General features: G+C 42.1%; 1 protein-coding gene across 3 annotated transcripts in view; it reads left to right on the top strand.

Moving 5' to 3' along the window:
* Window positions 1–1,631: 1,631 nt before the first annotated feature.
* The window catches only part of WDTC1 (WD and tetratricopeptide repeats 1), a 65,645-nt gene continuing 46,793 nt past the window's right edge, over window positions 1,632–20,483 (top strand). For all 3 annotated transcript variants that reach the window (XM_047082471.1, XM_047082469.1, XM_047082472.1), the window contains exons 1-2: window positions 1,632–1,890; window positions 18,995–19,142. In XM_047082471.1, the coding sequence (XP_046938427.1) occupies window positions 19,095–19,142 (48 nt within the window). In that variant the 5' untranslated portion in view covers window positions 1,632–1,890; window positions 18,995–19,094. The remainder of the gene's footprint in view (window positions 1,891–18,994; window positions 19,143–20,483) is intronic.

Below are 20,483 nucleotides of genomic sequence, written 5' to 3'. Positions count from 1 at the left end.
ATTTAATTGAGCCAGTGACCTTAGCCAGGGTTTCAGCCTGAGCCTGGAGAGCTACGGATAGATAATCTTAAAGCTCTCTTTTAGTCCTAAAGTTTATGATTTTTTATATTCAGTGGAACATCTGTGGGGGAGAAATCAGGAAGAATGACCCACATTTATAGGCATTTCACAAAGCTGAATTTGCAAGTAGGTTCTAACTCCTCCAAATGGGAAGAAATCACCCTTTGGGAGCGCACAGACTAATTTATACACTTGATGTGAGCAGAAGCAGGAAAAAACAAGCAAGTCATGGAGTGATAAACATGGGACAAACACTATAAATGCTAAATATGTATATTCCTTTCTGAGAGTGGGTACTGCCTGGTTCTCACTGGAGGGACAGGTAGTGTTCAAAAGCTCAGACTCTGGTGTAATACAGATCTAGGTTTGAATCCCTATTTGGTTCCTTGTCAGGTATGTGACCCCGGGCAAGCAGCTTTTAACCTTTGTGTCTCAGCTTTCTTTTCTGCAAAACCCAGATAGTAAGAGTATCTAAAAATTATACTCAATACAGTGGTGACATAGTAAATGCTCAATAAAAGTGAATTATTTTTATCTGACAAATGGCACCCTACAGGTGAGTGACAAGTTTCCATTCTCAAGAGATGACAATATCTTTTTCTGACTTTAGGCGCTTCATGGGTGGGGCCCGGTCTCTGCCTTCATAAGTTAGGCACGATGCCTCCCTTGTCACCTTGGCAACTTCCTTAGAGAGGAGGGTGTCTCCTCTGTCAGACTTGGCACTCCACTAGGCTGGAACTTCCTCTTCCTTCGAGGTGGGAACAGTAGTGCCTCCACCAGTTAGTCTCAGATGGACCTTGTCTCTGTCAGCCTGAGGGTTTCCAGAGTTGTGTGTGGTTGGCTCCCCTCCAAGCCACTCTGCGTAGAACTGACTGATTACCTTTTCTCCTCTTCCTTGAGGCCCAGGAACAAGAGTGAGGAATGCGCCTCTTCAGTAGCCACCCAGGTCAGGAAGGAGTTAAGATGAAGGTCGGCTTTAGGGGGTGGTGGGGGGGGGGCACTGGGGCCCCAGCCTGAAAAGTCTCCCAATTCAGGGGATCTGAGGAAGTCTCGGTAAGGCTCTTAGGAGACTGCGCCGGGCTCTGAGAAGCATTTGGGTGAGTGTGAGAGGTGCCCCAGAAGCAACGCGAGGGAGCATTTTACGTGGATGTGGGGTGGGCGGTGCGTCAGGGTAACTAATGGCAACTGGGCGGGGTGAACCCGCCCGGCAGGAGCTCTTCGACGGAGAGAAACTACGACTCCCAGGATGCGCCGGGGCTCAGCCCGGCTTTCCCGCCTGCCCACTGGCTGCCGGTCCGGCGAGCGCAAGAGCGGATTGGTCGCGGCGGTGCGGGTCTCCCCCCACTAGCAGGTTAGTAGGCACCGCCGGCAGCAGACGTTGACCGGGCGCGCGAGGGGGGAGGGGCCCGTCTAGCTATTCTGGAAACCGCCGGACGCTCTCTCCGTAGCGTAGCCGCCGGCTGTGAGGCGCGGGGCGGGGGCGGAGACTGCGTGGCGCAGGCGCAGTGCTGGGCTTCTCCTGGGTCCCCAGACAGCTGGAGGAGATAAACAGAGGAGGAGGAGGGAGGGGAGTGCGTGTGTGAGAGCGCGCGAGGGAGTGTGAGTGTGTGTGAGCGCGGGTGTGAGGCGGTGCGCAGGGGCGGGCGGAGGCGCTGTCCGGCCCGGGCCAGGCGCCGGGCGGGGAGCATGGGAAGGGGCTAGAGCTGCCCGGGCCCCCAGCCCCCTCCCCGGGATCCGCGCCCCCCCTTCCCGGGAGAGGGGCCGGGCCCCCCGGACGGACATGGGCTCCTGAAGTTGCGCCGCCGCCGGTCCTGGGAAGAGGCCTGACAGGTACGGGTAGCCACCGCCCCCTGCCCTCGCCGGGCGCCGAAGCAAGAACCGGCTCCCGCAGCCCCGGCACACGGGCCGCTCGCTCTGGGCCGGCCGCAGCCCTGCCGGCCCGGGGGCCTGAGCCCGCCTGCCTCGGGGCTCCGGGGTGTCCCGAGAGGGGGCAGGCCTCGCTGGGGCGAAGGGCACAGTGGGCCGGGGGCGGGGTGGGGATGGAGGGCTGGCCGGGACGTGGGTGGTGCTGGAGGCTCAGGGAGGCTCTGCCAAGGGAGAGGTGGAAGTCGTCCCATCACGGGACTTTTTTGCGGACTTTTTTGTTTGACATCTGATCTGGCGCGGGTCTCAGGAAGAAGGGGGCAGGTGGAAGTGCTGGGAGGGCTACGTTGACCTGACCTGCTCTCTTAGTTTCCTGCTCTCCTGCTCTCGCTCTGTCTCGCTCGCTCTCGCGCTCGCTCTTTCTCGCTCTCTCTTTCTGTGTGTGTGTGTGTGTGTGTGTGTCCGTCCGTCCGTCCGTCCCGTGTGTCCGTCCGTGGTCAGGCTTCTTGCAGCTGCAGATGCCTTCAGTGGCCCATCCTGGCACCAAGCTGAAGTCTGCCAAGGTGTTTCCACCAGGCGACTGTAACGCCCATACAGAGGGCCTTTACTTGGGAACGGGCTCTTCAGTACCCACCTCAAAGGGAAATAGGAAGTGTGGAAAAGAAGAGAGGTTGAACCAGTAGGATCCGATTCTTGTCACTGAAGGCTGCAGTGGGTCGTACCCCCCCTCCCCCTTGCCAGCCAGGTTGAATTTGCTTAGTGACCTCTGACTCTCCTCTGCAGGTGTACTACCAGGGTCTCTAGAAAAGACGTGTCAGGACTTATGACTAAAGTCTGACTGCCTAATTTGACTATTTTCCTCAAAGTCCTTTTTTTTTCGGTGACTTCCTTTAACTTCTGAGGTAGTGGTAGAGCAACTTTAAAGTTTTCCTCTTAGGTTTGTGAGTTTAGAAGCCTGATCGGGTGGCTGTAACTTCCCCATTCTTTGCAAGGATGGGGTAGATGATCAGAGTAAAGTGGCAGTTAAGTGTTCCCTTTTAACAGAGCCTGGAACTGTTTTGAGAAGAAAACTATTCGGAGGACACCTCCTGACTCAAAAACATTATGAAATCTCTACCTAGGGCACAGATATGCTCAGTGGTCTGAACAGAGCTTTTCTGTACCTTAAAGTCCCTCCGGAGTGGCCAGTCTCTTCGCTAAGTGAAGGAACTACTTAAGGCTAGTTCTGGTTTGAGTTTTGGCCTATTCTTCCTTGTAATTCTTATATTTTTAAAGAGATTGAATTGAATCTTGGCTGTTGAGTATAATAATTTGATCCTCTATCACAGACCAAAGAGTAACTGGTAAGGCTCATTTGGGCTAACTCTGAGACTAACAGTGAATCTTCATTACAGGTTGTTGGATTTCATTGGCAGATGGGAAACAACCTTTTCTGCCATAGTCTGTGATCCTGCTGCTTTAATACTGGGGTCCTGCTATCCTTCCCTCTTTTGACCGGTTGGAGGGCACTTATGTTCAAGCCACATCTCAATTTGTAGAAGCAGTGCTTTGGGTCACCTCTGAAGAATAATTGAACAACAACTCATATGTCTGCCCGAGACTCTTTACCTTGGAGTTACTGAAAGAAAGAGAATATGTGTAATGATTGTGGTGATGGTATTAACATTGGCAATTTGCCACTTTTGGGTTTTAGAGTTGTCATGCAGCTGACAAATTTTCTAGCTTAAAGGAACTCAATAGTGACTCATGGGACATCATATTAGGGTTTTTTTTTCACACATGTAGACTTCAGGATCTGGAAGTATACGACTGAAGATCTTAAAGCCCTCTGCTAAACATCTTTGGATTTTGAGGGGCCAATTGCTACAAAGACCCAGAACTGTGACTTTTAATTATTTTTTAATTATTTTCTTCTCTTCTTTTTAAGTTAGGGAATGTGGCCCACGTGTGCAGTCCTGGGTCTCAGAGAGGGAATCCTAGACAACATGTAATATGGTGATATTTATCTTTCTTTTGGGTCACTGAGTGATCCTGACTCCTTTCTTCTTTCATCCTTGCCTTTCTGGATTCCACTGCATCTTTGGGCTGCCACTGCAGAGGGACTCCCATAACTCCTACGTTTCAAAACTCCTGATGGTTTTCATCAGAAACCAATCCCTTGGTGGTACATTTAATTATGAATAACTTACTTTAAGAGGTATTTACCAATTAGAATACATTCAAAAATGTGACTGACATTTATTGAGGGCCTGGTATGTTGGACTGTGTGCTAGGTGGTGTTTTTACTTTATCTAATTTAGCCCTCATCACTGCTTTGGTAGGCAGAAATCATTTTCCCTATTATACATGTGAAGATACAAGTTCAGAGAGATTAAATAACTTGTCTAAGGTCACACAGCTAACAAAGGAAATGTTCAGAATTCAAACCAGGGTGTAGCACTAGGATCAAGGGATGGAAATTCGAAGAGGGTGCATATTGGCTGGATAGGAGAGAATTTGTTTTCTAAAAACAGAATGGGCCACCTTGTGGGGGAGTGAGTTACCCATCATTGTAGGTATTCAAGCAGAGGCTTTGCCACTTCTTATCCAGGATATACTACAGGAGTTCATACTTATTTAGGTAATTTGACTGAGTAGTCTTTCAGTATTTTAAACCCTATTATTATATGGAAATGGAGTCAAACTCCTGTTTTTGTGATCTGTAAAAAAACTAACGCATATTGCATACATACTGTGTGCCAGGCACTTGTTAGACACTTTTCCTACAATACTTCATTTAATCCTCAAATCCCCTATGAAGTGGGAATTATTATTATTCCCACTTTACAAATGAGGAAATGGAGGCTCCAGAAAGTTAAAAAAACATGCTAGAGGTTACGCAGTTAGTAGTAGTAGGGCTGATATTTGAACCTTTGTCTGTACCATCTTTGCTGTGTAACATAGGGTAAGTTGTGTGTCTTCTCTGAGCTATAGTTTCCTCATCTGTGAAACGAGATGACAGTACCTTCCTTACGATGGGTTTATGAGTACTAAATGATATAACATACACTTTTCACTAAATGTCACTGACTGCCCTTGAGAGCTTGGGTTTGGGGTAAAAAGGTACCACTTTATTTCTTTAGGGTGAATTCAGGCCTGAGAATTTTGGGGTTCATTCTTTGTGCTATTTGTAATAGCTGCTAACCCCTTCAAGGGCTTTGTGGCATTAGTGACTAATACCTTAAAAACTTGAGGCCTGAATGAGAGGAGGATTCAGCCAACACATTGGAGTATAGGAGGAAGTGTCAAAGGCCTTGTAGGGAAAAAAAGTCCTTACCCCACTATACAGTCAGATTCAGAGATCACTGTTTGCATTTTTTACATTTAATGTCTTATTTTAGAATGGACAAGGTCACAATTGCTAGAGCTGTGATAGAGCTGGATGCCAAGAATAATAACCCTTAATCCTCCCTGTAGCCATCTGGGGAGGTATTAACCCCATTTCCTTGGGGAGTGGGGCAGAGCAGGATCCGACCTTACCCAGGTAGCTGTCTAGGGGCTCTCCGGAGGCAGTGTTAGGATCAGGATGGTGGCAAAATTTTATCCTTGTTCGTAACCCCAAGATTCTATTTTCAGAAAGCTCTAAACTGTGCTTATCCATGAACCTTTAGGGAGCCTTTCTCAGAATGGGAATCAGGCATTTCTGGTCTTGGAACTTCACCAGTTGAGACCTGAGTGTTTGGGTGCCAGTGGCTTACCTGGTTCCTTCTTGAGTCAGACATCTGGATGTAACACAGCTGCAATTGAATTGGAAAGGAAGCATTTCTACATTGATTGGCTTACTTTTCCTTCACCTTTCTGCTAGGAGGAAAGTTAGAGGGTAAAACTTCAAAGGCTTCCCTATGAGGCATACTTTGAATCAGGCAGAGTTTGGAAAGATGCAAGTTAAGGGCAAAATCCAAGACTGCAGATGCTCATAAATACAGTGAGAGAAGACAGCATTATCCAAATATGCTCTCTTTTCTCTTTCTGTTCCCTTCCACTATCTTAAGGTAATGGTGGCCCTAGGAGAAGGCAGATAAATTAGCTATAATCACTGCAAAGCAAAGTTCTGAAAACATCAAGAAAGATTTTTTCACAAGGTTTGAATGGCAGTACAGAACCCATTCATGCAGAGAAGCCATCGAGGTGAGTTTTCATCCAGAGTTTCCCACAAAGTGAAGCATTTATTTTTTTTTAAGTTTATTTATTTTGAGAGAGAGAGAGGGAGAGCAGGGAAAGGGCAGAGAGAAAGGGAGAGAGAGAGAATCGCAAGCAGACTCTGCACTGTCCGCACAGAACCCAATGTGGGCTCAAATGCACAAACCAAGAAATCATGACCTGAGCCAAAACCAAGAGTCGGACGCTTAACCAACTGAGTCACCTAGGCGCCCAAAGTGAAGCATTTCTTAGGATGGACTTCACAGAGAAGGCTTTAGTCAACTCCGTATAGAATCATTTGAGCCAGGATCCTTGAAGATGGCAAAGAACTTTTCCAAAGACATTTTGCTGATGGGCCTGTTCCACCAACCAAACCTTTCCCAGATGCTGTCCTTGCGCCAACTTAGTCCATGACCTTGAAATATACTTTTGAAATTTGTGTCTGAGACCATCAGAGTCTAGGTGATTTTGCTTCCTTAGTTAAACCCTAAATGCTAAGTTAAATGCTTAGTTAAAACCTAAATGCTAAGAGATGGTGTCTTTTAGGTAAGACTGCTTAGACATGATCTAATTAAAGACAATAACTATTTTTCAGTGGCCAGTGACCTGGTCTTAGGGTCGAACTATTTAGTTTGACTCTCCATTTAATAACTAACTTTAGGGAAATTAACTTCTCTGTGCCTTAGATCCTTCATCTGTAAAGTGAGGATAATAATAGTACCTACCTTCATAGGTTTATGAGGAATCTGTTGGATAACACTTATGAAATGATTTGAATGTTCACTAAATATTTTTTACCAGGTGGGGCACCTGGGTGACTCAGTCGGTTGGGCATCCAGCTTCAGCTCGGGTCATGATCTTGTGATTCATGGGTTCAAGCCCCATGTCAGTCTCTGTGCTGACAGCTCAGAGCCTGAAGCCTGCTTCATATTCTGTGTCTCCCTCTCTCTCTGCCCCTCCCCTGCTCATGCTCTGTCTGTCTCTCTCTCTCTCAAAAATGAATAAACATTAAAAGAATTTTTTTTTTTAATTTTTACCAGGCTTGATATCAGGCATTTTATGTGTGTGGCTCTTCACTCTGTGAAGATAGGCATTATCATCCTGTTTTGCAGATTAGAAAGCTGAGATTTAGAAATGTTGTCCCACAGAAGATAGTTGGCAGAACTGGGATTTGAACTTTAGGTCTGCCAGACTCCAGTACCCAACTCTTTACTTTATTATGCCATTTCCAGTGACCTTTTTGCTTTGAAAGTGCATGTTTTTCTCTTCTATAGGATTGCTCCAGTAGGTAAACCACTGCAAATAGAGTGAAAGGAAACTTGCATACATCCTTTGCATAATTCATAATGTTGGAAGGGGGCGGGGGCCAGTGTCTCTCTAGCTGGGGACATCTCTCTACAGTGGGAGGCACTGTCCAGAGGAAAAAGAATACAGATGACTTGGGTTCCATCTCCACTCTACTGCTACCTGGCAGTGTGTCCTTAGGATCACAGGATAGTGGAAGGGATTTTGTAGCTCATCTTAGAGTCTACCTCTCACTTTGCAGATGGGGAAATAGGCTGAGAGAGTGAAGCGCCTCACTCAGGGTCTTTAAGACACTTAGAGGCAGAGCCTGGCCTGGAGCACGAGACCCTAGATTCCGGTCCAGTGTTTCTTCCTCAGTAGCATTGTGCTTCAGTTCTCCCTTGTTAAACGGGGATGAAAATAGCTTTCTAGCTTCCTCACTGGATTGTTACGAAGTTCAAGTTAAAAGCATGAGCAAAAGTACTCTGATAGTTACAAAGTGCTGTACATATGCAAGACAGTCACGCTGTCATTCATTCAGCAAGTACTCATTGGCACCTGCTAAGCCCACATCACTCCTTGGAGACCTAGGAGGTTCAGTAGATGAATCAGATGAAGAGCTGGCCCTCAGGATGCTTTTAGTCTTTTAAAGAAGAGAAGCCACAAAATAATTATAGTTAAAGGCAGGAGACAGACGAAGGAAACGGTGAGAGCTAAATTTTTGTAAGTTCTGATTTTGAGGCAGAGAAAAGAAGAAAAGGGTTTGAGGACTTTTCTTCTTATAGTTGAGATACAATTCTTGTATCATAAGGTCTACCCTTTTAATTCTGCACTTTTTAATATATCCACAAAGTTGTGCACCCATCACCACTATCTAATTCCAGAACATTTTCATCATGCCCCAAAGAAACCCATACCCTTTAGCTGTCACCACTACCCCAGTCACTCCCATCTTCTTCCTCAGTTCCAAGAAACCACTAATCTTTCTTTCTCTGTAGATTTTGCTGTTCTTGATGTTTCATGTAAATGGATTCATACAATATGTGGCCTTTTGTGACTGGCTTCTTTCAAATAACATTATGTTTTCAAGTTTCATCCATGTTGTTGCATGAATCAGTGGTTCATTCCTTTTTATGGCTGATTGATACTCCATCATATGGATATATCACATTTTATTTGTCCATTTATGGACATTCATCCATTGATGGACATTTGAGTTGTTTCTACCTTGGGGCTGAGAACATTCATGTACAAGTTTTTGTGTAGACATTTGTTTTTATTTCTCTTGGGTTATACCTAGGAGTGGAATTTCTAGGTCATATGGTAACTCTATGTTTAATTTTTTGAGAGGAGGCTTTTCTTAAACAATTTTTCTTATTGCAAATAATACTGTCACTCACGGTTAATAAGTATTTCCAGTGTGCCAGTTATCGCATATAATCCTCACAACAACCCTGAGGTAGGTGCTATTATTATCTTTGTGTAACAAATGAAAAGTAGCCAGTGTTTCTTGAGCACTTACCATATGCCAGGTATTGTGCTAAGTGTTTTGCAATGCATTGTCTTATTAATGTTCCCAGTGACCCTATGATGTAGATACTACTTCATATACCTACATGGCAGGTAAAAAACAAACAAACCAACAAAACCCGGGAGCTTAAAGGTAAATAATTTTACCCAAGATCACACAACCTAGTATATAGTAGAGCCAGATTTAGACTCAGGTTTCTTTCAGTCCAAAGCTGGTTCCTAATAGCTATTTCTATATTACTATAAGAACAATAAATGTTCACAATAGAATACTTGGAAAGTACAGAGAAACAGAAAGAAAAAAAATATATATATTTTTTCATAAGTTCTGATTTTGAGGCAGGAAAAAAATGTATGTAACACACACGCGCGCGCGCGTGTGTGTGTATTACCTGTTGTCTTACCAGGGAGAAGATCACTGGCATATTTTTAATGCCTGGCCTTCTTTTTTTTTTTTAATTTTTAAAAATGTTTTTATTTATTTTTGAGAGAGACAGAGCATGAGCAGGGGAAGGGCAGAGAGAGAGGGAGACACAGAATCCAAAGCAGGTTCCAGGCTTTGAGCTGTCAGTACAGAGCCCGATGTGGGGCTCGAACTTGTGAACCATGAGGTCGTGACCTGAGCCGAAGTTGGACGCACAACTGACTGAGCCACCCAGGCACCCCAAACACATATCCTTCTTGTTATAACATTGTAGATATGTACACTTTTGGTTTGTCTTTTTTTTCCCTTCAAGGCTAAGATGGTCACATATATGTCTTGAACGTGATTTTTTAACTATATATGATTAACAGTATTCTGTTTCATTAATCAGTCTTCCATGTTTTGAGTGACTCTTAATAGGAAAGAAAGATCTTTAAAAGGACTTGATAAGAGAGGATTCCAAATATATATGAAGTAAACAGAATAGAACAGAATAATGAACCCCCATTTATCTGTCATCCTATTTCAATAACTGTCAACATTCTGCCATTCTTATTTTATCTATACCTCCTTTGCTTTCCACTTCCATTCTATTTTTTTAAGTGTTTATTATTGACAGAGAGAGAGAGGGCATGAACAGGGAAGGGGCAGAGAGAGGGTGGGGACAGAAGATCCAAAGTGGTCTTTGTGCTGACAGCAGAGAGCCCCATGCGGGGCTAGAACTCACAAACCCTGAGATCATGATCTAAGCCAAAGTGGGACACTTAACCGATTGAGCCACCCAGGCGCCCCTCCTCCATTCTATTTTTTAAGTAAAATTTACCAACATTAAAATTCACTAATCTTGATTGTACAGTTTTGACAAATGGATATACTCATGTCACCCATACCCCCAGTACCTATATAGCCATATTCCCCTCATATATAGAACTTTTCTGTCACTTAGAAAGTTCTCAGGTTTCCTTTTCTTGTTAATCTGTATGCACTCAGGCAACACTTCTTTTTTTTTTTTTTTTAACTGTATTTTTGCCTATTCTAGAACTTCATATATAGTTGACTCTTGAACAGTGTGGGGGTTAGGGGCACCCACTCTGCCCAGCCCCCTCCAGGCAGTCAAAAATTGGCATATAACTTTTGACTCCTGAAAAACTTAACTACTAAAAGCCTACTGTTGATCAGAAGCCTTACAGATAACAAATAATTAACCCATATTTTGTATGTTATATGTATTATATCTGTATTCTTAAAGTAAGCTAGAGAAAATAAAGTTTTATTAAGAAAATCATAAGGAAGAGAAAATATATTTACAGTACTATACTGTATTTATCGAAAAGAATCCACATATAAATGAACCCACACGGTTCAAACTTGTGTTGTTCAAGAGTCAACTGTAAATGGAATCATACAGTATGTACTTTTTTTTTTTAAATGTTTACTTATTTTTGAAAGGGGGGGTACTGAGGGGCAGAGAGAGAGGAAGACACAGAATCTGAAGCACACTCCAGGCTCTGAGCTGTCAGCACAGAGCCCGACATGGGGCTCAAATCCAGGAACCGCGAGATCATGACCTGAGCCGAAGTCAAACGCTTAACCGACTGAGCTACCCAGGCCCCCCAGTATGTACTTTCTTAAGTCTGGCTTCTTTTGCTCAGAATCTGTGAGATTCATCCATATTGTTGCTGGTATCAATAGTTCCTTTTTAAAAATATAATAACTTCATTGGGATATAATTCACATACCATACAATTCACTCATTTAAAGTGTATAATTCAGTGGTTTTTAGTATTCTCACAGATATGTGCAACAATCACCAGTCAAATTTAGAACATATTCATCACCTCAAAAAGAAACATCAAACCACAATGAAGTACTGCTTCATACCCGTGAGGATGGCTATAAATACATTTTTTTAAAAAGCAAGTATTGGTAAGGATGTGGAGAAATTGGAACCTTTTACATTGCTGGTGAAATTGTAAAATGGTGCAGCTGCTATGGAGAACAGTTTGGCAATTCCTCAAAAAGTTAAATATAGAATAACCATATGACTCAGCAATTCCACGCCAAGGTATATACGTAAAAGAATTGAAAACAGGTAGTCAAACAGATGCTTGTACATGGACATTCATAGCAGCACTATTCATAACAACCAACAGATAGATGAATGAATGGATAAATACAGTGTGATATAGCAGTGCAATGGAATAGTATTCAGCCATAAAAAGGAATGAAGTACTGATGCACGCTACAACATGGATAGACCTCAAAATAGTATGCTAAGTGAAAGAGGCCAGTCGCAAAGGTCACATATTGTAGGATTTCATTTATATGAAAAATCTAGAATAGGTAAATTGATAGATGCAGAAAGCAAATTGGTGGTTGCCAGATACTAGAGGGAGGAAGGAAGAGGGACTGACTACTTAATAGGTATGGGATTTTCTTTTGGTGTGATGTAAGTGTTTTGGAACTACCTAGAGGTGATGGTTGTATAACATGGTGAGTGTACTAAATACCACTGAATTATACACTTTAAAGTCCTCTCTAGCCCCAGGAAACCATAAATCTACTTTCTATTTCTATAGATTGGCCTATTCTGGCCTTTGCATATAAATGGAATTATAGATATCCCTCGATTCTTGAAAGTTCATGTTATGCCACTTCACTTTTACGAAAGATCTACATCAGTACCTTTTACACTAACCGAAGAGAATCCAAAGGGGAATTTTGCTTTTATGAAAAGGGTGAAAATCAAATATAGTGCTCAGCATTTGTTTTGCGGTGAGCCTATTATAGTGGCAGTGTGCACCCTGAGTGGCGAGAGTGGCTCCTCCCAGCTTCCACCCTGGGAACTACACTCAGCATCCAACCGCCATAGCTTTGAACTGTGTCTGTGAGCATCTGTGCTTTATAAAATAAAGTGTGCTTTATTTATTTATTTTGCTCATCCTTTAGCAAGATGGTATCAGAAAAGCCTAAGAGAAGTTATTTTTGGGGTCTGGAAATGCCAAAAATTTTTTTCCATTTAATAAACTGATGGTAATTGCTTCTTCGCTTTATGCCCTTGCAGCTTAGGATAGGTTTCATAGGAACACTTTGCTTTTGGATAGCAGGAGAAACCTATATACAACATGTAGCTTTCTTTCACTTAGCATAATGTCTTCAGGGTTCATCCATGTTGTAACACGTATCAGCACTTCATTGCTTCTTATGGCCAAATAACATTGCATTGTATAGACACAATAAACACCACATTTTGTTTGTCCATTCATCAGTTGATGGGCATTTGGGTTTCTACCTTTTAGCTGTTATGAATAATCCTGCCCTAACCATTCTTGTACAGACTGTTGAATGGAGTTTCTTTGTTTTTAGCAAAGTCACCATTTTCCTCCTGATCTTGCAATTCAAAGCTAGCAGAGGTGAGAAAGATCCCATTCTCTGTGCCCCACCATCCTACAATGGAATCCCCAATGTCAGCTTTGTCTCTCTGGTCGGGAAGGAAGGAAGAGAAATGTTGTAACCATGCCAGAGCATAGATCAGGAGCTATCAAGTCTTACTAGAATTCAGATTTGGCTAATAACATCTGTTGAGCACCTGCTGTAATCCAGGTACTATTTTGTACCTTCATATATATTTCATCATTTATTCCTCACAACAACTAATTGAAATAAATGAGTATCCCTATTTTACAAATGACGAAATTGAAACTCAGAAAGGTTGAATAACTGTCTAAGTAGGTACTAATGGGTACAGTGAGGGGGCTGGACTGCAGGCCCAAGTGCCTAAGTATTTTAAGTCCACTTCCCTTTCTGCTACATTAACTCAAACAAGGACTGTGGCACACCTGAAATGGGTGTTTCCTCATGTTTATTTGGATGTTACTGTTCAATCTTTGGTTCCAGATGAGTAACATTTGCCAGGCGTACTTTGTTCTAAGGCTTGTTAACCTCAGGCTATTATATTACTGGTACCCTTTGCATTATGGAGTAGATTAATTCCTCCAAATTGAGCTGTTAATTGAATTTTCTTATTAGCTTCCTTTGTAATAGCAGAGATGCCCGTGGAAAAAAGTTTCCCAGTAGCCCGAGTTAAAGGTCTGTGGAAGGGATAGGGTTAAGTGGCGACATGCTAGACATTCTAGACTCTAGGAATGGAATACCTTTTGGGCAGTGTATCAATATACATGGCAGTTCATGTTTTTTTTATAACATTATGTCATATATTTTCCTCGGTGTCATAGGCATTTTATATTTTTCACATTCCCAACTCCCAGAAACTGGCTTCCTTCTTCCTCCTTATCATTGAGTATCAACTAGAGCTGGCCTGTAATGACAGAAGATGCCATGTTCAACCCTTGTACTTTAGCCAGAGAGATTTTGTATTGAACTTTCATGTTCTGCAAAATTAGCCCTCAATATTACTAGAGCTTTAAGTGCAAACATAAGGGTATACTCAGTTCATTGTGCTATCTTTAGAATGAAGAATACACATTTAAAGTTGCTTGGGTCTGTTACAGTTCTAGTTTTTTGTTAGTGATTTCCAAGTCACCTTTCTTACTCTACTGCCCTATGTTTAGTTTGTTTCCCCCCACTGTCATTTTTGTTATTTCTTCTAAGGTGTGTGAATAAATGAGTATAAATAAGATTTAATTTATTATTCCTTGTTGCTCCTTCTGAATTTACTGTCTTGGCTGTTCATTTTGGTCATTCAGTTAAATTAGCCTTTTTCAGTCCCTCTGAGGAGCTCTAGTTACAATAGTCTTGGTACCATTGGTATTCAATTCATGACAACTATATTGTGTGCTCTTGAAGAGAAGGGTCTGTGTTTGGCTTGTTCTTTGCTGGATTTTCAAAGTCTAGTGCAGTGCCTAGCATACTAGGCATTGAAAATTTTATCTTATGGATTCTTGAAGTCACTTATTTCAGTCTTTTTGCATCTCGGCAGAACTGAACATACAATTTGCATACTGCACCAGAGAGAAATCTCCTTGATGTAGTCTTTTCTGGTGTTTAATCATAAATATATAACTTCCTTTCTTCAATTCCAAATGTCTCCATCATGTCATTCTATATCCGTGAGTTCTTTTTGCTCTGTAGAATTGACTATTCCAGGATACTCCTTAAAATAATGCTTTTAAAATTTGACCATAATTAAATCTCCTCATATTCAAATAACAATTCATTTATTGATCTAATTATTTATATTTGAGAAATTTTTGAAGTCTGAAACTAATTATACTTCTTGCAGATTTAGGGGTATTTCCCTCCTGATGTGAACCTTTAGAATAATCTCTACTTAGAAATGTTTTTTCAGTTACACACGCCTGCCTTAAAAAGTTTGTGGAAGATGCTGAATCCCTGTTTCCTGGGAGGGGGTGGTGAAGGTGGGCTGTGCTCCAGAATGAGCTATCGGCCAGTGTGCTGTCATTTCTTCTCAGGATGGGAACAGAAATGTTTACCACAATGCTAACTGAGCAGCAGTTATATTAAATTTGACATTTTGGTTTTTTAACCTCTACCTATTAGTCTGATACTCTTTTTTTTTTAATATTTATTTTTGATAGAGAGAGACAGAACATGAGTGGGGGAGGGGCAGAGAAAGAGGGAGACAGAGAATCAGAAGCAGGCTCCAGGCTCCGAGCTGTCAGCACAGAGCTCAACGCAGGGCTCGAACTCACAGACCAAGAGATCATGACCTGAGCCAAAGTCGGACGCTCAACTGACTGAGCCACCCAGGCGCCCCCTAGTCTGATACTGTTTTGAATCCCACTCTCTATTTTACCATTTACCTGAATTGTAGTATGGGGTTTTTTTGTCTGCTTTCTCTGCTTTTTCCCTCTTTTATTCCTTTTAGTTTTTTCAAGCACACACCAATCTTAGCTTAAGTCCCTTGCCTTTGATTCTCTGCTTTTTAGGTGCTATGTCTTTCATCCTAGTCAGTATTCCTCCACGTCTAGCACAGTGCCTGGTATTTGTTAAAAACCCAGTTAACGTTTTAAGAAAATTAAAGAGTGAGTAGTAACAGATTAGTTGACTCTTATGGATGGTCATAGTGATATTACTCTGGGAAATTATGTACCATAGTAATTTATTCATACATACAAAATGGTTAAGAGTGTGCATACAGCTCTCCCTGCTCCACCTCCATTTATTACCTGTGTGACATTGTGAAAATTGTTTCATGTTCATGACTTTATTTCCTCTTCCGTAAGATGATGATAGTAATAGAATCTATCTACTGTACAAGCTTTTTGAACCAGTCTTCCTCTGCACCCTTAACAGTGGTTATTCTCTCTCCTCAGATGTGTCCTCTCCAGGTTCTTTGTAGCTTCTTGTCATTCGTGTTTCAGCTTGAGTGTCATCTTTTGAGAGAGCTCCTCTGTATCAGGCAGGATTTATAGGTATAAGCAACAGAAACCAACTCTGGCTGATTCTTGAAAGATTATTAGGGAAACTCACAAAATAACAGGGAAGGCCACAAAGCCAAGCTTGAAGACTGGGCTAAAACGAAGGAAGTTGGGTAGCAGCCAGGACCCACGGCCAAAATCGTTTACAGAATCAATCCATGAGGTCACTACTGCTGCTTATACAGCTTACACCACCACCACCAGCTGACTGGACCTTCATGGCCATTATAGCCACAACTTGCTGCCAGCATGGACTCTCGCTGGTCCTCTGATTCTTTGATCCCAGATCCCAATTAAAGTCTGGGGCTGATATGTCTCATTGGCATAGCCTGGGTCATAGGCACACACTCTAGCTGTAAGGGATCTTCAGAGAAGGAATCTTAGTCTGAACTATTCTCACTTCATAGTGAGAGGCACTCTGTCTTCTTCTAAACTCATTAGATGGGGGATTCTCAAAATATAGGAAGGGCTTCAAATGCTGAGCATCTAGAAACTCCACAAATGTGTACTACATTTTCTTTGACCTCAAGTCTAAAAGTAGCCCATCAATCACTTTAACATCAAGTTATTTTATTTTCATCACAGCACTTTTTACCTGGGATATTCTTATTTTATTTGTATTTTTATTTATTATCTATTCCCTCCTGCTAGAATGTTAGTACTGTGAGAGTAAGGAACTTGCCTGGTTTGTTCACTGCTGTATCCCCTGGGTCTGCAATAGTACCCGACGTAGAGGAGATCCTTCTTGCACTCATTTGTTGAACGAATAACTATATAAAGCTCTTAGCACAATTCCTAGTACATAATAAGTGTATATTTGGCAATTTACTATTTCTTAGCAGATAAAAGTACTTACGTTCTTTTAAAAATAAAATTAAAGAAAAAACTTTGTACCTACATTATTTCATTTGACCTTTCTAGTAGTCTTCCAAGAATAAGGCTGTTGGGGGTGAAGAATGAGCCTTTTTCTGGTGAGGCGTCTGTGGCCCCTTCAGTGTTTATTCCAATTCTTCCCTGTGCCTATGAGACACAGGAATGAGAACCTACTTGGGGAGATTGAGAGTTTACCAAGGCCACATAGCTGGTCCTACTTAATACCAGGTATACTCCATGACATGGGTGTTCTTTCCATTATGATAAGTCTCACTCTATATTCTTGGTGATTGTGGGGGAAATTACTGTTGTTTTGGGGGGGGCAGGGAGGCTTGACCAGTATATCACAAACTAGAGCCATAAACATAATTGCAGGCCAGTGTTTAGTTTATGCCAGTTTGTCCAAATTCACATTTTTAATTTGATGGCCAGAGGCCCCTGGAAAAGTCCTCATGAAACCATAGTTGTTTACAGTTGGCATCCCTACATGTTCTTCATGTTCATGGGTTTTGTGATCCTAAACAGTGCCAGTGGCTTCCGTATCTCTCTGGTAATGCTCACAAAGATGCAATGCTGGATGGTTTCCACATTGTGAGGGAAGGCTCTTGCCCTTTTAAGAGCTTATGATCCCCAAATCAATCATGGAGGCATAAGCCCCAAAGTACTCAGGCTGAAAGAGAACATCTAATTAGATAGCAAGATTTTTATTGTCCTACTCTGTGCCTAGCACTAAAGAAAAAAATCTGCGATAACATAGTGTTTATATAGAGAGTTTCTTTTTGTGATTAAATGCCAAAGGAAAAGAAGGAGTCTGCTCACAGAACAGGTGGAGAGAGTGTGATTTCAGGAGGGAGTGCTAGGAGTCTGTAGGAGGGCAACTGATGGAAAAGCAGGGCCAGGAGATCCAGAAGTAGTCTTGGGAATCCTGCTGGCTGGGGAGAGTTGGCAGGGAGGCCTGGTGGGCCCTGAGAGCCATCATCACAGCACAAAGGGCCAAATGGGGAAGAAAGACTAGACCTCCTGCATGCCTTCAGAGGTGGAACCAGGACCAAAGGTTGGAAGTAACAGGAGGTAGAACTTTCTTTTAAAAGCTTTGGAGTTTTTTTCTGCGTTTATTTTCTTTCTCAAGCATTTTTTTTCTGATTGCAATATTAATGTGCTTTTGTAGAAAAAAAAATTGAGAACCTCAAAGAGCAGAAGGTAAAAAATCAGTCACACTACTGTTTAAAGATGGCTATTATTATTTTTTATATTTCCTTTTTTAAAAAAAAATTTTGTAACGTTTATTTATTTTTGAGAGACAGAGCACAAGCGGGGGAGGGGCAGAGAGAGAGGGAGACACAGAATCCGAAGCAGGCTCCAGCTCTGAGCTGTCAGCACGGAGCCCAACGCGGGGCTCAAACCCATGAGCCGCAAGACCATGACCTGAGCCAAAGTCAGACACTTAATGGACTGAGCCACTCAGGTGCCCCTTGTAATTCCTTTTTAAACACAGCTTTGATAATAGTATTTATTGAAAAAGCATCATGTTATCTTGGAAACATTTGGTGTAATGTAAGCATTTTTCCTTCATAAGTAACATTTCTAATGCTGCTTAATATCATATGGCTATACATTGTTTAGCCATTCCTCTATCATTGAAAAATTTGGTACTTTCAGTTTTTTTGTTTTTACAAAATCTGTGATGAATATGCTTGGGTATAGACTTTTGTATTTCTTATATTTTGTAATTTCTTATGTAAGTTATCAGAAATGAGATTAGTAGGTCTTTCTAACCATCAGAGTTTATAACAAAGGAATAAGTTGCTTCAGGAGATGAGACTGAAAGCCTACCTATCAGGATATTGAAGAGGGATCTCTTTATTAGATTGGATTGTGGACATGATCACCTTTACATTTCCGGTCCACTCTTTGATTCTATCAATTTGTTAAAGGGTTGAGTGCTCTGTCTGTGGTACTGATTTGGTTTTGGAGAGAGCCAAGCTGAGCAGCAGGGATTCAAAGTATAATTAAAAGACTGGTTGCCACAGTTGCATATTGAGCAAGTGGAAGTTGACATCTTTCTTGCTTGCCTTGTTCTTACTTTTAGGATCTTCCTTCATACTCCTATCCAACCCCCCACTTTCTGGTGAAGCATGCATGATTCTTTCAATGTTTGTTCCAATACTTCCTGTAGCTCTGAGTCATTGTCTCCCCCCTCCCACCCTCTTTACCTTCCAAAAGTTCTTCAACACTATGGAGCAGAGCCAGCCCACCATGTCATAAATCACAGGCAATAGCCAGTTCACTGGGTAGGCTGGTGGGATGTTTTAGGGGTGGAACCAGGACTCTGAAGCCACCTTATTCCATCCCCCAAGGTTTGATGATTTTTTTTCCCCAGGTAATTAAATGTGTGTCTTGTGGACCTGGGCTTGGCTGGAATGCTCAAGGGTCCTGAAGATCCTTCTATAGCTTCCTGCTGTTGAATTCATTAAGAGAAGATGGCAAAAGTCAACATAACTAGAGACCTCATCCGTAGGCAGATCAAGGTAAGCAGCTCAGCCCTTTGAACCAGAGCATGAAGTCCTTTCTTCCTAACAGATTCATTTTACAGCTGAAGAAACTGAGGTCTGGAGTTGGTGACTTGCCTGAAGTCACATAGCTAATTAGTGGCAGACCTAGGACTAAAATCAAGGTCTCTTGACTCCCATCTTCTTTGCCCAAGAATATGGAATTCATGGAGACTCCTCTATCCCAGTGCTTTGTACTTGGGCTGCTGAAATTAATGGAGGTCGGTGGGGAGGGGAGCCACCAGTGTACTGTGCATGTGTGTTGTGCATGTGTGTACACAACTGTGTGTACATATGTAGGTGTGTGTGTGTGGGGGGTGGGTGTAGCAGAAGAAAATATGACATCTTCATGTTGCTCCAGCTGCTAAGTTGTGCATGTAACAGACCCTAGAAGAGTCTTAGTCCCAGTTCAGCTTAGACTCTTTTTGCTCTTCTTTAAGGGTCTTCTGCACCTGTCCTGTGCAGTTTGTACATTCTGTGAGATGAATGGATGATGGGGCTGTCAAGTTCATTTAGCAAGATAGCCCAGGCTTTGTCAGGGGAACCTGCTGTAAAGGAACACAGAGATTTAATGGAAGAAATTCTACCAGGACTTGATGTGCTCCTATAGTAAGAACCCCAAGCTGGGTCAGGAGCTTAATCTTACCACTGCCCTAATTACCTATAAGACTTGAATCATTTTACCTCCCTGTGTTTTCTGTTGTTAAATGATAATAGTGTCTGCCTTTAAGGCTGATCATAGAGAATGAAATCTGAAAGAACACAGGAAGTTCTTTGAAAAGGTTAAGTGCTAAAAATGTTTTTAATTAAAAATCTTTAAAAAATTAAGTGGCATGCAGCATAAGCTATGATCATCAAAAAGGATTGAGTGTATACATGAGCTATGTGCTTAGTGCACGGAGCACATCAGTCTGTGTTTTGTATATTTTTCCCTTCATCCCTGAATCCTTTAGGGGCTTTGTCCATTTGTGGGAGGTTTTGTTTGTAATTTTTTTAGACTGGGTGCCCCTCAAGGGCAAGGACCATTTCCTAGAGGCACAGAATCATAGAGTTGGAGGGACCATGCAAATTATTTTTTTCCTTTGAATACCCCCCACATTATGTGTCCTAAAGGTGATGCCCACCCTCTCTCTCTAACCTAAAGATGGAAACTCCTTTATTTGTTGTTTTCAATTTTTCTTTCTTTTCATTCTTTCCTTCCTTCCTCTTTCTTTCTTTCTTTCTTTCTTTCTTTCTTTCTTTCTTTCTGCTTTTTGTAACCCAACAAGCACAATTTAATGCTTATGTTTTTAATGTTTATTTATTTATTTTGAGAGAGAG

The sequence above is a fragment of the Lynx rufus genome, unplaced genomic scaffold, assembly GCF_022079265.1.
Source record: "Lynx rufus isolate CCGP_SWC_20201006 ecotype Redwood Valley unplaced genomic scaffold, mLynRuf1.p SCAF_2, whole genome shotgun sequence".
Classification (NCBI taxonomy): domain Eukaryota; kingdom Metazoa; phylum Chordata; class Mammalia; order Carnivora; family Felidae; genus Lynx; species Lynx rufus.
This window is presented reverse-complemented; position numbering and strand designations above follow the sequence as displayed.